A 19303-nucleotide genomic window follows, 5' to 3' on the forward strand; every position below is an offset into this window, starting at 1 on the left:
TGTAACGTAAGCCAGTCTTGATAAAAATGAAACTTTCTAGAGATACCGGCAAGATAGGGTCAGCTTTCAAAAGCCAGGCTGAACGGGAGGGTAAACAGTAATGGAGAGCCTGCCAAGACGGAGAAGCAGGAAGGAAAGGCCACAGGAATGGGTGATTGCAATGGAAACAAAATGTTAACTATGCAGAGTAGGACGGAGAAACATGAACCGAAAAGAAAGGACTGGCTGCATGGAGGTTCCTGGGTGGCTGAACAGGATGCAAAAAAACAGCTGGTGCTTTAAATAAGATCAATACCATTGTCAAACCTCTAGCAGGATTGACAGAGGCCAAAAGAAGACACGAATTACCAATATCAGGAGTGAAACAGGGGCTGTCACTACCTATCAAAAAGATGACAGGGGCACCTGGGTGGCTCAGTCGGTTTACGATCCGACTCTTGATTTCAGCTCAGGGCATGATCCCTGAGTCATGGGATCGAGCCCCGGCGGGCTGTAGGCTGCTCATGGAGCCTGCTTAAGATTCTCCTTCTCTCTCTCTCTCTCTCTCTCTCTCTCTCTCTCTGCCCCTCTCCCCTACTCGCACTCTCTTTAAACAAAAAAAAAGATGATAAAGCAATACTCTGAGCAACTCTACACATATTAACTTGATAATTAGATGTGAAACGAACCAACTCTTTGGAAAATAAAAACTACCATAACTCACCCAGTATGAACTAGACCATTTGAACAGACTTATAACTATTAGGGAAATTGAATTTCTAAACTTGAAACTCCAGAAAAAGAAATCTCCAGGCCTATATGGTTTCACTGGAGCATGCTATCACACGTTTAAGGAAGAAGCAATACCAATTCTTCACAATCTCTTAGAGAAAATAAGAGGAGGGATAACCTTCCAACTCATTTTATGAAGTCACTATCACACAGACACCAAAGCCAGACAAAGATAGTATAAAAAAAATGACAACTGCAGACCAATAGCCCTCATGAATATAGATGTAAAAAACCTTAACAAAATATTAGCAAATAAAATTCCGCAACATTTCTGAAGCATTGTAGACCATGGAATCCATCCCCATGGATGCCAGGTTGGTAAAACATTCAAAAATCAATCAATGCAACCCACAATATTAACAGTCTACAAAGAAAAATCGCATGATAATACCCATCAGTGCAGAAAAAGCACCTGAGAAAACTCAACAATCCCTCAAGGGGAAGAAACTCCCACCTCCTATCCCCCCCGAAATAGGAATAAAGTGGAACTCCTTCAACTCAATACAGAGTATCTACCAAACACCTGCAGCTGGCGTAGACATACATGGCACAAGATGTAAGGCTGAGCGTGGTCCCCCTGAGATCAGGAACAAGGCAAGGTGGTCTCTCTCACCACCTCTTATTCAATTCAGTTCAGCTCAATTCAATTCAATTCAAATCAACTCAATCACTGACATCAACCAACGTCATGAAGAATTCAAATGGGTTACTTGGCATAAGATAACTCCAACAACAGCACTATCCCACAGATAAAGCCATAAGAGACCCTCCTAATCCTGATATAAAGAGCCTTTTCCAATTAACGCTTGGTTCTTCCCCGCCCCCCCCCACCCCCCCCCCCCCCCGCGCTGCTGTACAGATTCCTATTGCCTGTTGGTGGTGACGGGACAAAAAGAAATCTAGTGACAATGGGTTTCTCTGGATATGAAACGTCTATGTGACATACCCAGGGGATTACAACAGGAAGTCTAAATATAAAGCTCAATCTTACTTTTGGTTTACAATCAGCAGGAAGAGTCATTTCTTAAGCTGCCTTAATACAAATTTAATTAGCCAGCCACCTCATCTCCTCATCTGATAACTATATTTACCTGCTGATAAAAAGTCTTAGAAGGATTTAATGACCCTTTAATGGAACCAGTTGCAGAAAACAGAATTTGCTTAAAATATCTGTTCTGATCATACTTGCTTCAATACTTCCTTGGCATGGACATTTTGCCAGGAAAATTTTAATGCAAAGTCCTTAGCTTTTCTCTAAGACAAAAACGAAAAAAAAGATACAATTTATGGTGTTACTGATGTATTGGCAGGAATTTTTTTTCATGCATAAATAACATGCTAATTTACAGGTCACCACTGATTTTTAAATAAAGGACTGAAAATTGTTACCAATGGCTAATTTTCTTATTTATAATGTATCTGACTCAAACAAAGGAGCAAAGGCCCTTAATATATCCTCTGATGCTTATATAATGCCTAATTGATTCATACATATATTTTTCATGAAACAAAATCTTTGAGAAAATGTTTTTGTTCAAAAGGGTTTCTTTTTCTCGTGCAACAAGAAAACGAGAGGTACGCAAGCAGGACTGGGAACAATGGCTCCATAATGTCACCACCGTCCAGGTCCCATCATTCTTGGTGAGAGGCCTTTATTATCACGGTCACCAAATCCTACCCTACCTTCAGCCTCAATCTCATGTTGAAAGGAGTCTCGTGTGTACGTGTGCGTGCACGAGATACTCAAACATTCTACTTCCTCACTTCCTACGGTAGTAGACTGGTGGCTTCACAGGTCCTCTGAAACCAGTCTCCTCCTGATGGGAGGGAAGAAGCTGTCCCCAGGGCCTTGACCATAATTATCTTCTAGACAAAAGTTACAGTGGAATCTCAAATTTAACATGTCACTCCCCAAGGGCAACTTTACCAGAGCACAAAGCGCTCCTGTCCATAGCAGGCTCAAGGGAAGAAAAGCGGGCACAGCCCTCCCACGGCACCAAAATCTGCAGGGTGGGGGTTTGCACAGGGCCAGGGTTGCTTTGTTCCGTTTTGAAGACAATACAGAGGCACATGGAATACCAGCCTGAATGAGAAGTACCCCAGGCTACCACGAATGAAGGTCAGAATCACCGACTATTCAAGTGACCTCAGCGTTACCCACTTGACCCAAGAGTAAATGGAGATCACAGGAGTTCTTGACTTCCATGCCTGATTCAGCCTCCCAAACGACCCAAGAGTTTGTGTGGCCGTGGGGTTTAAAACTCTAAATGGATGGTTTCATTTCAACGAAAGACGCATTTAATCTAGGAGTCATTTTTTTCAAACTCCTTACAGACAAATCTTCCCTAAGCTTATACATCAGTATGAACTTCACGAAAAGAAATAAAACATTGCGGGGCGCCTGGGTGGCTCAGTCCGGTAAGCATCCGACTTCGGCTCAGGTCATGATCTCGCGGTTCGTGAGTTCGAGCCCCGTGTCGGGCTCTGTGTTGACAGTTCGGAGCCCGGAGCCTGCTTCAGATTCTGTGTCTCCCCTTCTCTCTGACCCTCCCATGCTCACGCTCTGTCTCTCTGTCTCTCAATAAGTAAACATTAAAAAAAAATTTTTTTTTAAAGAAAGAAAATGTTGACAGGTGTATTTTCTACACCAAACATAAAATAGCACAACACTGAACTTAACGTGTCCCTCGGCAGCATCCTAAATAGGTTCCGGCCAACTTGCCACCCTGTGGAGGCGGCGAGAGGTGGTGTGGGCAAGAATTCGGGTCAACAAAGACTCATTACCTCCTTCCCAACAAGACATTTTCATGACACCGAACTGATCTCCACCACCCCAAGCTCCCTCTGCTCAGTCCTACCACAGATCCTCTGTGGCTTTGGTCCTCCCTGACCAATCACTATGGCTTGGATTGTCCTCCCCTCTCATCTGGACCTATCCACAGCCTACATGTCTCAAGCCCTACCTCCTCCACGAAGCCACTTCCAACCTCTCCAGCCACAGCACACTCTCCGTCCGCCGATAATCTGCTATGTATTTTTACGCTTTATCATCTACCACTTTACGGCGTCAGTTGTCAGTTTCGTCTCCGGCTATTAGCTCTGCCCCGGACTCCAAATCAATAATGACAGCTACCTGCTGGAAATCTTCAGCACGATGACTCTCTGGTGCCTCCACTCAACATGTCCAAAGCAACTCATCATCTTCAGTGAGATCTCCCCGTCACTAGACTATAAACATGAGGACAAAACTCATGTCTTAGGTTTCTCTGCCTCACCAGTGCCGGGACAGAGCCTGATATCCCAGTCATGGCAAAGAAACCTTCGCCGGCTGGCTGGGTGCATGACTCCACATGCCCTTAAGGAGCTCACCCTCAAGCTGGACCCCTAGACTTGGAATTATCTTCACCTCCTCCCTTCTGCTCATCACAAATCATCAGCAAATTTTCCTGATTGTTTTTTAACAGTATCTACTGCATCCGCCCACTTTTTCCGCTCCACTATCACAAAAGCAGCCCGCACGGCTCTCTGGATTGCCAAGATCTCAGCAAGAGTCTCTACTGGCTTCCCCACATCCTCGTTGGTTACCCCTACCACTTCTCTGCCATCCAGCCCCCACTTGACCACTAGAAACAGCTTTCGAAACCACATACTGTCCCCTACTATCCCCTGCTTTGTGTTGACACCCTTCTTCATATAGCTCCAGCCGAAGCCCCACTCCTCTTTACGTGCCTTACCCTCAACCCAAATCACCCTACCACCCACTCCACATCTTCCTACCTCCATGCTTTAACTTACTAATGCCCTCTAACCTTCTACCTGTCAGAAGCGTCTTTTCATCCTTCAAGGCTCGATTCAAGTGCTCCCCCCTCCCGCCGAGGTTATTGTTCATAGAATCTTTTTTTTTTTTTTTTGCCTGCACCAATAGCATCTTGTCTAGACTTAGAGCTTTGTCTGCGTTACTTATCCTGTGCTACCCTGTTACAGTTGTCTATGTACACACCTATCTTGACCACTAGACTGTAAGGTCATTAGAGGCAGGGTCCCCGAGGACAGACTATTATAGCCCCACCACCACTACTACCAAGTATCTAACTGATGCTCAGTGAACAAGCTGAACAGAATATAATGACCTGCCCCACGGTATCCATTCATTTTACAGATACTTAGAGAGCCTAAACAAAACAGAACATCTCTGCCCTCATGGTGCTTACATTCTCATGGGAATATACAGATGGTTAGTGAAGTAAATAAGCACATGTACACTATGTTAGGTGGAGAGAAATGGTTAACAAAAAATAGAGTAGGGAAGGGGGAGAGGGGCAATGGGGATAGGGTTCAATTTTCTTGGGTGACCAGGGAAGGCCCTACTGCAAAGCGGACAAGTAAGCAGAGACCTGAAGGAGGTGAGGGAACCAGGCATGTTAAACATGTCCCTGGTATACATCCAGGGAGCGTCTTAGGCAGAGGATCAGTAAGTGAGGTAGGTGCCCATTTGGCACAGGAAACCGGGAGCCAGTGTGGCTGAAGTGGAATGAGTGAGGGGGAGAAAGGTCAGAGAGGAGGTCAGAGGGGCAACAGGAAGCTGAATCCTGGAGGACCTTGTAGGCTAGTGAGATGACCTTGGCTTTTACTCTTTTTGAGATGGGGAGCCATTACCCAAGTTCCATTTTGAAAGAATCACTCTGGCTGCTGAGTTTAAATTCGGTTTAATTTAAGTAGCAGGCTTCCTGGCCCCAGCTGTCCAGACCTATCCTTGATGGCTGGGTAAGACGCTTCAAAGGGTTACCTAGGTGCTCAAATCAGAGCCAGAGATTGCCACGTGAGTCCTTAACTGAGCTCCAAACCAAAGAGAGTATAGAAGAAACCCTAAGGGAAGGGTCCAAAGCCCAGAACAAACAGCCCAGGGCAGTCCACAATGCAGCAGCCAGACTGTGCTACAAGGCATCTCAGCGAGGGACATGATGATGAAGGCATGCTGTCTGTCCACTTCCGGTGTCCTCTCGACAATGCTTGGACAATGCCTTGGGGAATCCCCAGGCAAGGCGGCAAGACCTGTGGCTTTCAATCTGGGGGATGAAGACACTGAATCAACGAACAAAGCTAGAGTGAATCTGGAAAGGTAGAGACCGTAACAACCAGACCAAAGCAACTGAAAGATGTAGCGAGGGGTAAAAATCAGCTGTGAGAATCATCAAAACCAAGGAAATTCCAAGAAGGCCTGTGAAAATATTTCAGGGATCAACAGAAACATCTCAATTCCCAGTAATAAAGAAAAAGCTAAGGGGTACCTGGTTGGCTCTGTCGGTAGAGCATGCAAGTCTTGACCTTGGGGTTGTAAGTTCATGCCCAATGTTGGGTGTAGACATTACTCAAAAATAAAATCTTCTAAAAAATGCTAAGAAATCTACACATACGTATATAACTATAAATCTTTTAGTAAACATTTATTCCATTAAGGGAGGTGCCCCCTGCCTTAAACCAACACACGACACAGAAAAGCGTGCAAGCCAAACTTTCTCTTAAATGCGCTCGGGAAAAGCTCCTAAGAGGGGTTATCTGGGGGAGGATGCAAAGGAGAGAGGAATTTGTATCGCCTATATTATACATCTTTGTAATTTTTTAATTTATTTACAATGAGCCTATGATTATATTAGCCGATAGTATTACTTTTGAGTCATTAAAAAAGCAACGAAGACGTCTACAAAAGAAAAAGCGCACTGAGCAGCTAACCACTCAAAGGAGCCCTTGGGTAAATATTTTGGGGAAGTGAAGAGATATAACAATGTGAATAACCGAACACTACTTTATCTGTATTGTGACATATTTTTATATATCAGGGTTTTTTTGGTGATATAGGCAGGGCCTCCTTGCTTAAATAACAAAAGGCAAGGAAGTGACCTAAGAAAGTTCTAGAAAGACTACTGAAGAATTCTTAGATTTCATTCTCCCGATATTATTACAAAAGAGGATAAGCAGTTAGCAGTACGTAAGAGTTAAGGGCAATTTTATTCAGACTCAAAGCAGCCAGACGGCTTCCTGCAGCCCTATGATTGTTATTTCTCGAACACATGTCTGAGGCATTTAGACTTAGGTCTGCTTAAAGAGCTTAGGGCTAAAAAAAGGAAGTTAGCACATGGCCTCTCTTATTATTCTTTTCTACCATGGTGATTCTTAGAGTGGCAGGAAGGGGACATAGTTAAGGTGGAACAGTTGTCTGAGCTTTGAATTCTTTAGCTTTTTTAGGTTTTTGCTGTCTTGATGTAATCGAAATGCAACTTCGTTTCAAAATATCGAATCACTGATTTTTCCTAGTTCCCTCCTACCCCAATTGTCGGCTTATAAATGCAAATACAAACAGTTTCTGTTGACCAATTAAAACTACAAGATTGTCAGTAGGGGGGCGCCTGGATGGCTCAGTCGGTTAAGCGTCCTACTTCGGCTCCGGTCATGATCTCATGGTTTGTGAGTTCGAGCCCCGCATCAGGCTCTGTGCTGACAGCTCCGAGCCTGGAGCCTGCTTCGGATTCTGTGTCTCCCTCTCTCTCTGCCCCTACCCCACTCACACTCTGTCTCTCTCTCTCTCTCTCTCAAAACTGAATAAACGGTAAAAAAAATAAATAAATTAAAAAAAAAAAAGATTGTCAGTAGGAATACAAGAGAGTACATGAGTCACGTTCCAAAAGGCTTTTGAAAGATCCACTTACCACTGGACTTAATTTCTCGGACATAATTACTAGGGAACCAGCCTGTTCTGCCATTTAATGTGCCTTCCCACCAGCCTCCTTCTTCAACTCTGGTGACATAAATGATGTCCCCTTTACAAACTGACAGTTCATCTTCATTAGTCTGCTTAAAGTTGAATCTTGCCTTTACTATCAACTGGTGGCCTCCATTTTCCATCATCTCCTAGGGAAATAAAAGCCACACCAGATTAAGCACCCATCTACATGGGGCAGGGGCACAAATGACATGAATTGAGGCAGATAACGTGGGATGCGCAAGGACGGAACCCCAGGTCCACAGCCGTCTTGAGTCTTTAACTTAGGAGTGGGGCTGGGGTGGGGGAGGGTAATAAACGGCGCAGAAGTGCATGCAACCTTTTGTGTTTACGAGAATGTGTATTTTGAAGGGGGCCATAGCTTTCATTCCCCTCTCCCCTCGCCAGTTGCCTAAAGATACTTGCTAAATGCGCCAGGAAACAAAGTAGAGTGATAAACTATTCCACCCTGCCTCTCCCCAACACCCAGACACGGTCTTACATAATTATAGGGCCAAGATTAAGTACTAATCTACACATAAAATCTGCCTCCCACCTCTCAATGGCTAAGAATATCTTAAATTGGCTGATTTAGTCATATGCAAACATCAAATATCCCGTAGATACCTAAGGCGGAGTTGTTAACCTGTCACGGGCTCCTTTGAGAAGCTGATGCGCACAGGGATCTTTACCTAAACCACCCGTAAGTTCCCGCACAGGAGGTCTGCACACAATTTGAGAGGGTCCAAGGGGGCGCGGAGGAACCGTAGTGTTCATCAGCTCCCCAACGGGAGCCGGGAGCCGTGATCTCAAAAGGTAAAGCGTAGTGTTCATCAGCTCCCCAAAGGGAGCCGTGATCTCAAAAGGTTAAGCGCTTTGGAAGTAATTAAAGTGCTTTGGAAGTAATAGCTCCTGATGGCTTAAAGCAAGTGGGTGGCTTTTGACAAGGAATAAAGGTCTCCAAAGAGCCAGCCGAGGATGAGGCGGTTCCTCCCAAATAAAAGCTCCTATTAAGACCAAATGCAGAGCTAACTGGGCTACCCCACGAGGGGAGTTCATCGTCACAGGCTCAATAGGAAGGCACAGAGAAAAAGCAAATGACAGTAACGATGATGATGGCAAGTAATGCATATTGATTGTCGGTTATGTGCCAGGCACTATCTAGTTCTCCTAATAAGCCAGAGGTAGAGGAAATGCCAGCAAGCTGCCATCAGGAAGCCGTTCTAACGACTTCCATTTGCACGGCATTCTCCGCTAAACGAGTCACTCGGTCCCAGGAAGGGAAAGAACTCTGGGACTTCGGCCCCGATTTTCTGACCCTCTGCCCCACATGCCTTTGATGCGCGCCAGCGGGCCAGCCCGAACTGGCGCCGGGTTTAAAGTAGTTTCACCGGCGACGCCCCAAACGCACAGGACGGCTATCTCGCCACACGGGGAGATGAAACCAGGATATCGATTTCATCTGACAGACTGTGAAACAGGCAAGGGGAATTGGCTTCTATACTTACCACTGCCTTTGACTGCCTCTGCAGCCCTGGAGCTGTGCTAACAACTGCTCCCTGTGGGCTTGTCTGAGAACTATTAGCACTAAGAGAAGAGGAACGTCCACATGGTCTTTCTGATAGCTGATCTGTGAAAAGAGGAAAAGGCAAGATAAAGGGAGCCACTCATGTCAGAAGCACGTCTAGAACATAACACAATCTTTCACGGGACATTAGCACGGGCGCCCTGGCCGTAATCCTCACGGTTACCATTCGGAACGTGCCAAGTGAATTTCCTCCCCCCGCCTCCCATTTTGGTGGCCAACTTCTTCATAGCCTTACTGGCCATCGCTGTCCAGTAGAATGAAAAACAGCGACAGAGCCACATTTTCTCTTAACCCATTTCCCTACGACTCTCCCCTCTTGAACCGGTTGAGACAGTACGCCCTGTTATCCAAGGCAGAACTATATTGGGTACCAAACAGCTGTTTGTGGCTCTTATTACTTTGAAATATTTCAAACTTCTCTCTTTGTGTTTTGGCCCTTAACTGGGTGGTTCTTGTCTTCCTCATATGCGGTAACATGTGTAGCGTATGTAATGTAAATTCTCACAGAAACTGGAGGTGCGGCGGTGGCGGGGGGCGGTGGGCGAGGCGAAGGAGAATCGGAGACAGAGTGTGTCTGGGAAAGATGCGATCTTCAAAAATTACACTCGAGAATCTTCTCTTCCTTGAAACCTTGTGAAATTCGATCAGACCAGCGCTGAGCTGGGTGTTTTCCGTATGCTGGCTTCTCGACAAATTCAAATGAGGGCTTTTTTCCTCTCCGTTTATTTTTAAAAGACATAAACTGCAAAAGTCTAAAGCCCAAACATTCCCTAGGCGACAAGCTCAGTATCCAAGTAATTTCCTTGATGCTGTGGGTTTTAACTTTCACCTCCTTGTATTTTATAAATATCCGCGGCAAGGGAAGAGACTATAAAACTTGCTAGCAGAGTTTGGCAAAGGAACGTATAATTTGGATGGCATAATGCTAGAATGATACGATCCTCCCTGCCTAGCACTGGCTAGTTGTCATATGTCTTAAATATAGTTACTCGAATTAGCTGTACTTCTGCTATACGCCTTTGCAATAGCTCAAAAGCCTCCTTTTTTTTTCCCAAATAGCAAAAGAACAACTCTAGAGAAGTATTTTTACATTTATTGCTATTATGTACAGCTCTTTTGACTAAAACTATAATTACTTGATAGCTTCCTAGATGCTCCATTCTATTTGGCACTCGACTATATTGTCTGCTCTCGTGCGCTAATTGTTTCACGTGGGTAAGTTGAGTCTCCCTAAATAGATGGTAATTTTCTCAGGGGCGGGGACCGTATCTTACACTTCCTTTGTAGCACCTGGCGGTGCTGGGCACACAGCCTGTGGACTCTCCAACAGTCTGAGCACCAAGACCTATGTTTGGGGGGCGGTCAGTCCGATGTGGGTTTGAACCCCAGCTCTGCCACTTACTTCCCGGTTGGGCAACTGTGGGCCAGACTTCCCTTATCTGTAATACGGACCTAATAATAATACCTACCCCCAGGGTCATTTCAAAGAGGAGACCACCGATGATTCTTAGAATTGCTTAGACCCATGGTGAGGGCTCAGTGCATCTCAACTATGCTTATTCCCACCCAGCTGTACGAAAGATGCTGTCTCACAGGAGTAAGGTTATACGCCAAGGCTATGGGGCGTTTTCTTCACATTTGCTAGGATTTATAGTTAATGCCTCCAATGTGGTGGGTATTAAACATTTAAATAAAAAATATTCTTTTCACTCACTACGACCCTGAGGTTTCGTTTCCAGTGCAAGGTCACTGACAACTTCTTTTTTCTTTTTAAAGTATGTGGATTTCTTTTTTTTTTTTAATGTTTATTTGATTTATTTTTTGAGAGAGAGATTGACAGAGTGTGAGCAGGGGAGAGGCAGAGAGACAGAGGAAGACACAGAATCCGAAGCAGGCTCCAGGCTCTGAGCTGTCAGCACAGAGCCTGACACGGGGCTCGAGCCCACGAACGGTGAGATCATGACCTGAGCTGAAGTCGGGCGCTCTACTGACTGAGCCACCCAGGCGCCCCACTGACAACTTCTTTTACGTGGACAGACACATACAAAAATCTATGAGAAAAACATGGCTCTAATGGGGAAGTAACTGCTATCTTCTGTAAACTTTATGAAAAGGGGAACTCATCTTTTCCTTTTCATTTTCTGTCTTGTTGTTCTCAGTTGTGTATTCTGTAGCTTTGGACGAAATAGTTCCTTGGTTCTTATCATTATATGAAGGCCATTACAATAACATCTGTGATAGATGTGTTTAAATCCTAAACTCTGAACAATTAAAAGGGGCGCCTGGGCGGTGCAGTCGGTTAAGCGTCAGACTCTTGGTTTCAGCTCAGGTCATGATCTCACGGTTCATGGGTTCGAGCCCTGCATGGGGCTCAGTGCTGGCAGTGCAGAGCCTGCTTGGGATTCTCTCTCTCTCCCCCTCTCTCTCTGCCCCTACCCTGCTCACTATCTATCCACCCCACCTCAAAATAAATAAGTAAACATTTAAAAAAAAAAAAAAGCATTTGACACCCACTGGGGTTGACTTGCAGGGAGGGGAGAGATGTGCACCGATCGAACAATCGTGGCCAAAGTTGGCTCCTCGGGGAATGAGACGCCCGTGGATCCAAATGTGTCACGCACGACTCACAAATGGCAAACCCAGCTCACCTTCTGTTGCTTTGTTGACAGCTAAAAGCGTGCTCAGAACCTTGGAGAAATTGACCCCTGCATAAAGGTCATCAGGATCAAACACCTATGAGAAAGGAAATTGAAACTGTCAGATGCCGTTAAGTGTTCAACTCAGCAAACCAACCTATCGAAAAGGCCACTCCCTCCAGCTCTCAGGAGAAAACGATGTAAAAGCCAAGAGCCAAACCTCCGTAGAGCCTTGCGAGAAGTGAAAGCGGCAGCTGAGCCGCCTAATGACATGTGGCAGGGCCCTCGGTGAGTCAGAGCGAAGCAGTGCTGGGAAATGAGAGCCGAGCCAAGAAGCTGAGCCCATCAGCAGACGCGCGCTCCGGCCCTGAGCGTGTCAATGCTCGGCCCCGTTACCGGAGCCCCGTAGGCACCTGTTACAGTTCGTGCCCGCCACCTACACAATGCCCTTCCAGCCCACGAAGAAGTTGCTGGAGCCCTTCTGACACGTTGCCACCTGCACAGTTCAATCGCTGGACTCAGGAGGGCCACTGGGGCATGCTGTCTCTTCCTCTGCTGTCCTCCCTGCTGCCACCCACCGGGTCCCAACGGCCTGGGATCCCAACTCCGTGGTCACTCAAACTTTTCCAGGTGGGTCTTTTGCTCCCAGCCTTGGTTCCTGGTTTCTGCCGTTTGACCTCGCCCCTCTCAGCTCATCGTCGTGGATTTGAACCTGTGCCGGCTCTTCCTGGCCTCAGGTGACTTTTCCAGACGTGACCTCTGGCCTTCCTAGTACTCCGCAAGTGTCAGCAACAAAACATGAAATAAATACGATATTTCACTTCGCCTTCGTTCCGGTATGCCACCGTCCCTGGTGAAGACTCCTATCGGTTGTTGTCTTAAATACAAATTAATTGTTGATTTGTAAATGTCTTCAATGTATTAAAATGCACATAGAATTCTTCTAGTCTCATATATGAATATTTGAAGCTAGCAATATTCTCAAACACAGGCACAATCTATTCATCTGCCAGCCAGCCCACAATGTAGATATACATATCTATAGGTAACCAGATGCCCAGGTTCTGGATGCAAGTTCACCTTCTAAAAGCATTTCATTCTTTGGGGCGCCCGGGTGACTCAGTCGGTTAAGCCTCCGACTTCGGCTCAGGTCACGATCTCACAGCTCATGAGTTCGAGCCCTGCATCCGGCTCTGTGCTGACAGCTCAGAGCCTGGAGCCCGCTTCAGGTTCTGTGTCTCCCCCTCTCTCTGCCCCTCCCCTGCTCATGCTCTCTCTCTAAAAAAAAAAAAAAAAAAATGACACACTCATTCTACTTTTAGTAAAGGGGTAATCCCAATATTACTAAAGAGTCAAATGACAGTACAATCCAAATATGTCTCTGAATCCCACAATATGAAATTCAAAATTGTCCAGGAATAAAGGGGTAGGCACTCTGTTTTAGTCTGCCAAAGCCTGGGTGAACAAGATACAACAGACCCTGGAGAGCGTATCTAGTATCCCAGAGGATTCCAGATTCACTGAATCTCCCTTAGAGCACATCGGTGGGGAAGTCTTAAGGGCACGGGTGCCACGATGGTAACCAAGCCAAAAGGTCATTTGTTTTTAGCCTCTGATTCCTAACGGGAGCGTGAATACGTGTGCGCGTGTGGATGCGGGTGCTGGGGAGGTGTGGTGGGGATGAGCAGCCTAAAATAAAAACCACGAGTAAATATTAGTAGGAAGAGACATGAGAGCAACAGCTGTGAGAAAAACGTCCCCCCTTTCCTTTTCTGTTGCTCCCTGATCCAGGTGAATTGACTGCCTACGTGCGGCAGATGCTGGCCCACATCAGGGGCCCGTACCCGTACAAGGGCACTTGACTGAGATTAAGACAAATAACCCGATCAGAAAATGAAACACGCATCCACAAGAGTCACCGCCTGTGCTTGTGGGAAGCTGCCGGGACTATACAGGGTTTCCTTTTTAGAAAACCCCCATATGCTAGAGTTTACCCACGGACACTGTTTTTCTCCCTGCAAGCCTATTCTGTAGCAGCAGCAACTACACAGGAAGGAGCTGGAAGAGGCCTCTAGGGAGTAGCAGAGACAGCAGAGCCTAAGAGTTATGATTTCAGAGCAGTTGGAAGATTAAATATAGCCAGGAACACCCTCCACCGCACCACACCCTTCCAAACCTCAAACTGCATGCTGTTAAAAATTCCGCCCCAGACTTTTCTTCCGCGCACCGAGATGGGTCCCTTACTAAAATGGAAACACTGGGAGGGAGCCTAACGCTTTCAGCTGTTAGCAGTCTTGTAGACCTTAATGGAAATGACAGGCATGAGACCAAGTTTAGAGCTGATGGTGTGGAAAACGTAAAGGCATTAGCGCCCAACTTGGGAAAAAGCGAGGGAGAACGGCCGGACGACGTGGAGAGGGTAGGGGAGCGCGAGGAGAACTGGACTGCAGTACGGGGCCGTTTGCCTGGGAGCGATCCCAACCATTTACACACACAAAATGGAGAGCCAATTCCCCTTTTCTGTCCGCAGAGCCCCGGGGCTTGTTAAAGGAAACGCACATTTGCACATTTGCGGCGTTGGTGCTTTTCCGACGGGAAGCCGTGATGTTACTACTCCCCGTCTGCTACTCCGCGTGTGCCCGAGTCCCGGATTAACTGAACTTGCTCTATACCATTTGGGTCCAGAAATTAGCTGGTTAGTCGCAGTGGGGTCTGTGAAGGTCGGATGAACGGCAGGATTCCTTCCCTCCATCTACCACGACTGTGATGCAGACAAGAAAGGGCGGCTTCTGGAACTACTACGAGATGCTTTCAAGGTCCCGCCTCCTGCAACGGGGAGGGGTGGGGGGGCGAGGTTCAAGGACAACAACGACGGACGTTTACTCTACTCTGGGTAAGCAACAGGGGAGACCGAGATTAAACCTCATGAAAGATGTTTTTTTAAGTGCCGTTGACCCTTGAACAACACAGGTTTGAAATGTGCGGGTCCACTTACACATGGGCTTTTTTCGATAAATACAGTACAGTACTGTAAAAGTACCTGCTCTTCCTTATGAGTTCTTTTTTTTTTTTTAATGTTTATTTATTTTTGAAAGAGACCAAGAGAGAGCAGGCGGGGGAGGGGCAGAGAGGGAAGGAGACCGAGGATCCAAAGCGGGCTCTGCGCAGCAAGCACCGAGCCAGATGCGGGGCTTGAACTCATGAACCGTGAGATCATGACCTGAGGCGAAGTCGGAGGCTCCACCGCTGAGCCACCCACGCGCCCCTCTTCCTTATGACTTGGTAACAACATTCTCTAGCTTACTTCATTGTAAGAATGCAGTATATAATACATCTAACATGCAAACTGTGTGTTAATGGGCTGTTGATGTTATCAGTAAGGCTTCGGGTCAATGTACATAAGGTCAATTTACATAAGGCCCAATACTACATCAGTGGCGGAAATCAGACAAGGCATTTAATTTTTACTTTTTTATTTTTTTTTAAATTTTTTTTAAACGTTTATTTATTTTTGAGACAGAGAGAGACAGAGCATGAACGGGGGAGGGGCAGAGAGAGGGAGACACAGAATCGGAAATAGGCTCTAGGCTCTGAGCCATCAGCCCAGAGCCCGACGCGGGGCTCAAACTCACGGACCGCGAGATCGTGACCTGAGCTGAAGTCGGACGCTTAACTGACTGAGCCACCCAGGCGCCCCAAGGCATTTAATTTTTAAATGTTTCCTCGCATTTTTCCATTTCGGATATCCACAATGACCGCACAATTTCTTTTCTGTCCACTAAACACCAGGTGTTAATTCTGGACTGTTGGGCATCTGGCAGTATAAACCACGCAGACATGTAATATTTTCATGGTTTTACAAGTAGACCCTTTGGGGACAGTTTTCACTTTCAATCTGCACGCCGTTCGATGATGTTTTCCCTAAATCGACCAGCGCAAGGAAGCACATGAGAAGAAAATCTCCAAACCCCCCTCCCCCCTCCCCGCCGCTCTATTCCCTCACTAATCTTACAGGTACACTGTACTGATTTACTGAGCCCTTGCGACACGCCGACACCGTGCCTGGAGATATTTATATGTCTCCATTCACTGCACACGATTCTCCCAGCAAGCCCGAAACGTGGGCACGTTTATTTCCCCCATTTTACAGATGAGCAGACTGAGACTCAGAGCGGTTGCGTCACCGAGCAAGAGAGTGATGGAACCAATGCAGATACACGAGAGAGAGCTCTGGGGGACATCTGAGCCCTGTCTGCATACTTCCCACTGTCACGAGGCACTAGAAAGAAGAGGAAGAAATCCGTGGGTTTGTACCCAAAAAGAAATCCCTGCCTGCTGTCAACACAAGTTCGTTACAACCGCTACGATGACTAATTCAACTAATCGTGGCAAGGAGAAAATGTCCCACAGGACCAGACTGTCTCCGCAGGGGCTGTGCCACATTCCCGTGCTGGCCTTCTCCTTTCAAGCCCCGACCCGGGAGGCACCGGCTCAGGTTTGCCGGAAGCAGGGAAGGGCTGCACTGAGCCACTCGCTATGTGTTCATCTGGTTCCACCTTGTGAGCCGCTGTCCATATTTGTGAGGTGTTGCTTGGGCGGGGGTTCAGCCCGGGGTTACAGGGCAAACCTAAACTACTCCTTGGCACCTCGCTCTGACCACCTGACATAACCAGTGACAGCTCCGGCCACGTCCTCGTTAAGAGAAGAAGCCACACCATAGAACAGGGTGTCGGAACAGGGTAACGTCTCCAATGTCATGAGGCTTCAGTACCCCTCAATTGACTTCCATTTAAAGTTAATTTAGGGGGCGCCTGGGCGGCTCAGTCGGTGGAGCGTCTGACTCAAATCTCACGGTTTGGGGGTTCGAGCCCCACATCCGTCAGTGCAGAACCTGCTTGGGATTCTCTCTCTCTCCCTCTCTGCCCCTCCCCTGCTCATGCTCGCGTGCTCTCTCTCAAAATAAAGAAAGAAACTTTAAAAAAAAAATGAAGTTCATTTAGGGTCTGGAGTGATCCCAATAGGCTCCGTCACTCAACTGTTAAAACCTAATCAATTAAAAAGCAAGTGATTCAGTGGAGCCACATGGACACAGCTTCTGTTTCGGGCCCGTTAAAAAAAAAAAAAAACAAAAACAGACTCCAAATGTTTTAAGAACATTCCATCTCTCCCTTGTTCCTACTGGGTAAAATCTGAAATGCACTTAGCCCATCTTGAATCACAGCCTCCAGTTCTCACAGCTGAGCGTGCTGCCTCTGTTGACCCCTGAACTTTGGAGGAAATGTCATTACGTGGTGCAGCAGAGCAAAGCAAATCCGAGCTGCTTAGTCATATCTCACGGGGTGGCACTGCTCCTGGCTCTGTGAACCCGGGATGCTTCCGCGCGGCTCCTCCTGAAAGCACTCACAAAGTCAGCAACCATGCCACTTTTCTGCGGCTCTGTTTCCCACGAGGGATGTGAGTGACGTCTTTCACCAAACCAGCACAGCGAAAGGCTCGCCGGCCCATGATCTGAATAGGGGACTCTCAGAGGCAGCACCTCGGCCGTGTCCCCAAGGTCCAGAATCTGCTCTTCAATTCTCATGGCTCTGGAGAATGGACTCGTGCGAACCAAGTTCGCCCAAGGCCAATGCATAACCCCAAAAGGCCAACTTGCGTAGTCCTGCTAAAAGAAATAAACCATTAAGCAGATTGGATACTGCCACTTTATGGCCAGCGTATCACTCTCTCCCGAGACAGAAATCCGCATGATAAGCCAAATCAGAAATAGAAATTTGTTGGGTAGTACAGCATCTAAGCAGAGGGGTTCTGGGAGATCACAGGCTAATGTCACTACTACCTGTTTACAAGTGGACTTGTTCAAACTGTCATTAAAAAAAGAAATGACCGATTTGGGGCACCTGGGTGGCTCAGTCGGTTCAGCGTCCAACTCTTGATTTGGGCTTGGGTCATGATCTCACGGCGAATAGGCTCGAATCCCGTATCAGCCTCTGTGCTGCCTGCTTCGGATTCTGTGTCTCCCTCTCTCTCTGCCCCTCCCCGGCTCACTCTCTGTCTCTCTCTCAAAATAAATAAAACTAAAACTGTTAAAAAATAAAAAATAAAAGACGCCCTACTTATAAATTCTGGCTCTAGCTTTGACCATCTACGTCCTTGCGTCTCTGTGGATTTGTATGGCGTCGTTCTCCAGAACTAATACGGGCTTCTCGATTGCCTGGACCTTAGAGAGTTCAGAGCCAGGAAGTTCCGCTGCATAGAGCTCCCGTGACAGGAGCGAAGACCGGAGTGCGACCCCCTCGTTGCTCACGTCTCGTCACAACATCACCAAATCCTGATGGCCGCTTCAGAATCGCCAACACCTCATGGCCTCCAATCTTCCTTGTTAGCACTCCTCCAGGGGAAAAGACCCTTTTGCTCCCCAACAGGGAGTTATCATCAATCGACGACTAAGTGTTCGGGAAGGAGGGGGATGACTGAGGAATGATCTAGGCATCTTGGCCGGGATGGTCACAGGATTAAGAAGAGAAAGAGACAATAGAGGGCTTTGGATAATTGCCCCAAGAAGAGAGTAGGCATCAGCGGAAGGGAAAGATGAAATCTCTCTTGTTAACAGGGCTTGCCAAGCCGAGGACAGGAAGCAGGGCGCCCAGAACCAGCTGCTGTTCAGCCAGACGCCATCGCGGCCCGCCCCGCCACCCCTCCCGCACTCCCGTCACCAGAGCCTTTGCAGGAGCCGCACTGGCTGCCGCTTCTGAGGGGCGGGGCGGACGGGTGATTCCTCAGCTGCTAGAAACATCTGGGTGCCAGACCTGGGGGTGTCCTCCCCAAGCTCCTCACCCCCACCCCTCCGGAGAAGGGGACTTATTTCCTAGCGTTCCAAATTGGAATGCGGAACACATTTTCCCAGAGACATAGGGTGAATTCTATAGTTCGGCCGCATTTATTAAACAGGCTGTTGTGGGCCAGCCAGAAAACATAATCCCTGCGTAGAACCTGGTTTCTAGGGGGAAAAAAAAATGTCTTCCGGGTTCCTAACAATAACTTGCAAATCAACCTTCGGAAAAGAGCCCGCTTTACGGTGAAGAATGCCTGGACGTGTGGTCCCAGACGAGCGTCCACATCCTTCATACTTTCTCCCTGTCCTCGCACGTCAAGGATGAACGATGACTCTAGACACCCCGAGCACTATCCCTGTCTCCGCGCTGCCCATAACGAGAGAATCGAGGGATACAACAGGAAGGTGAGAATAGCCTCCGAAAGTCTAACGGTCGACCAGTCCTGGCTGTTAGGCGGGCCAGGCAGTTGAGGAGGAGACGCACATGTGAAGACAGGGCTTCCGCAGCCCCAGCTGGCCTAGGAGTCCGCTCGGGTTCAGGGTGGGAGCCCTGCAGCCCAGCAGAATCAACGGCTTCACCACGAGTCCCAGGCACCGGAGACACCGGCGTCAAATGAACCCCACACGGAGATTAGGCAGGGAGGAGCACCGCGGAGAAAGGAACCGCGGTGCGGTGGCTTTACACGCCCTGGCCTGCTCATCCGCTGCCTTCCCCCAAA

General features: G+C 47.4%; 1 protein-coding gene across 6 annotated transcripts in view; it reads right to left on the bottom strand.

Annotated features, from left to right (window-relative positions):
- The window catches only part of ARHGEF6 (Rac/Cdc42 guanine nucleotide exchange factor 6), a 101226-nt gene that overhangs the window by 59297 nt on the left and 22626 nt on the right, over positions 1-19303 (bottom strand). For 5 of the 6 annotated variants that reach the window (XM_019421508.2, XM_019421505.2, XM_019421506.2 and 2 more), the window contains 3 exons: positions 11765-11849; positions 9037-9158; positions 7476-7677 (listed from right to left, as the gene is read on the bottom strand). In XM_019421508.2, the coding sequence (XP_019277053.2) occupies positions 7476-7677; positions 9037-9158; positions 11765-11849 (409 nt within the window). The remainder of the gene's footprint in view (positions 1-7475; positions 7678-9036; positions 9159-11764; positions 11850-19303) is intronic. The other variant, XM_019421509.2, reaches the window with a different exon arrangement.

Source organism: Panthera pardus, unplaced genomic scaffold (genome assembly GCF_024362965.1).
Source record: "Panthera pardus isolate Hobbes unplaced genomic scaffold, ASM2436296v1 HiC_scaffold_27, whole genome shotgun sequence".
Taxonomy (NCBI): Eukaryota; Metazoa; Chordata; class Mammalia; order Carnivora; family Felidae; genus Panthera; species Panthera pardus.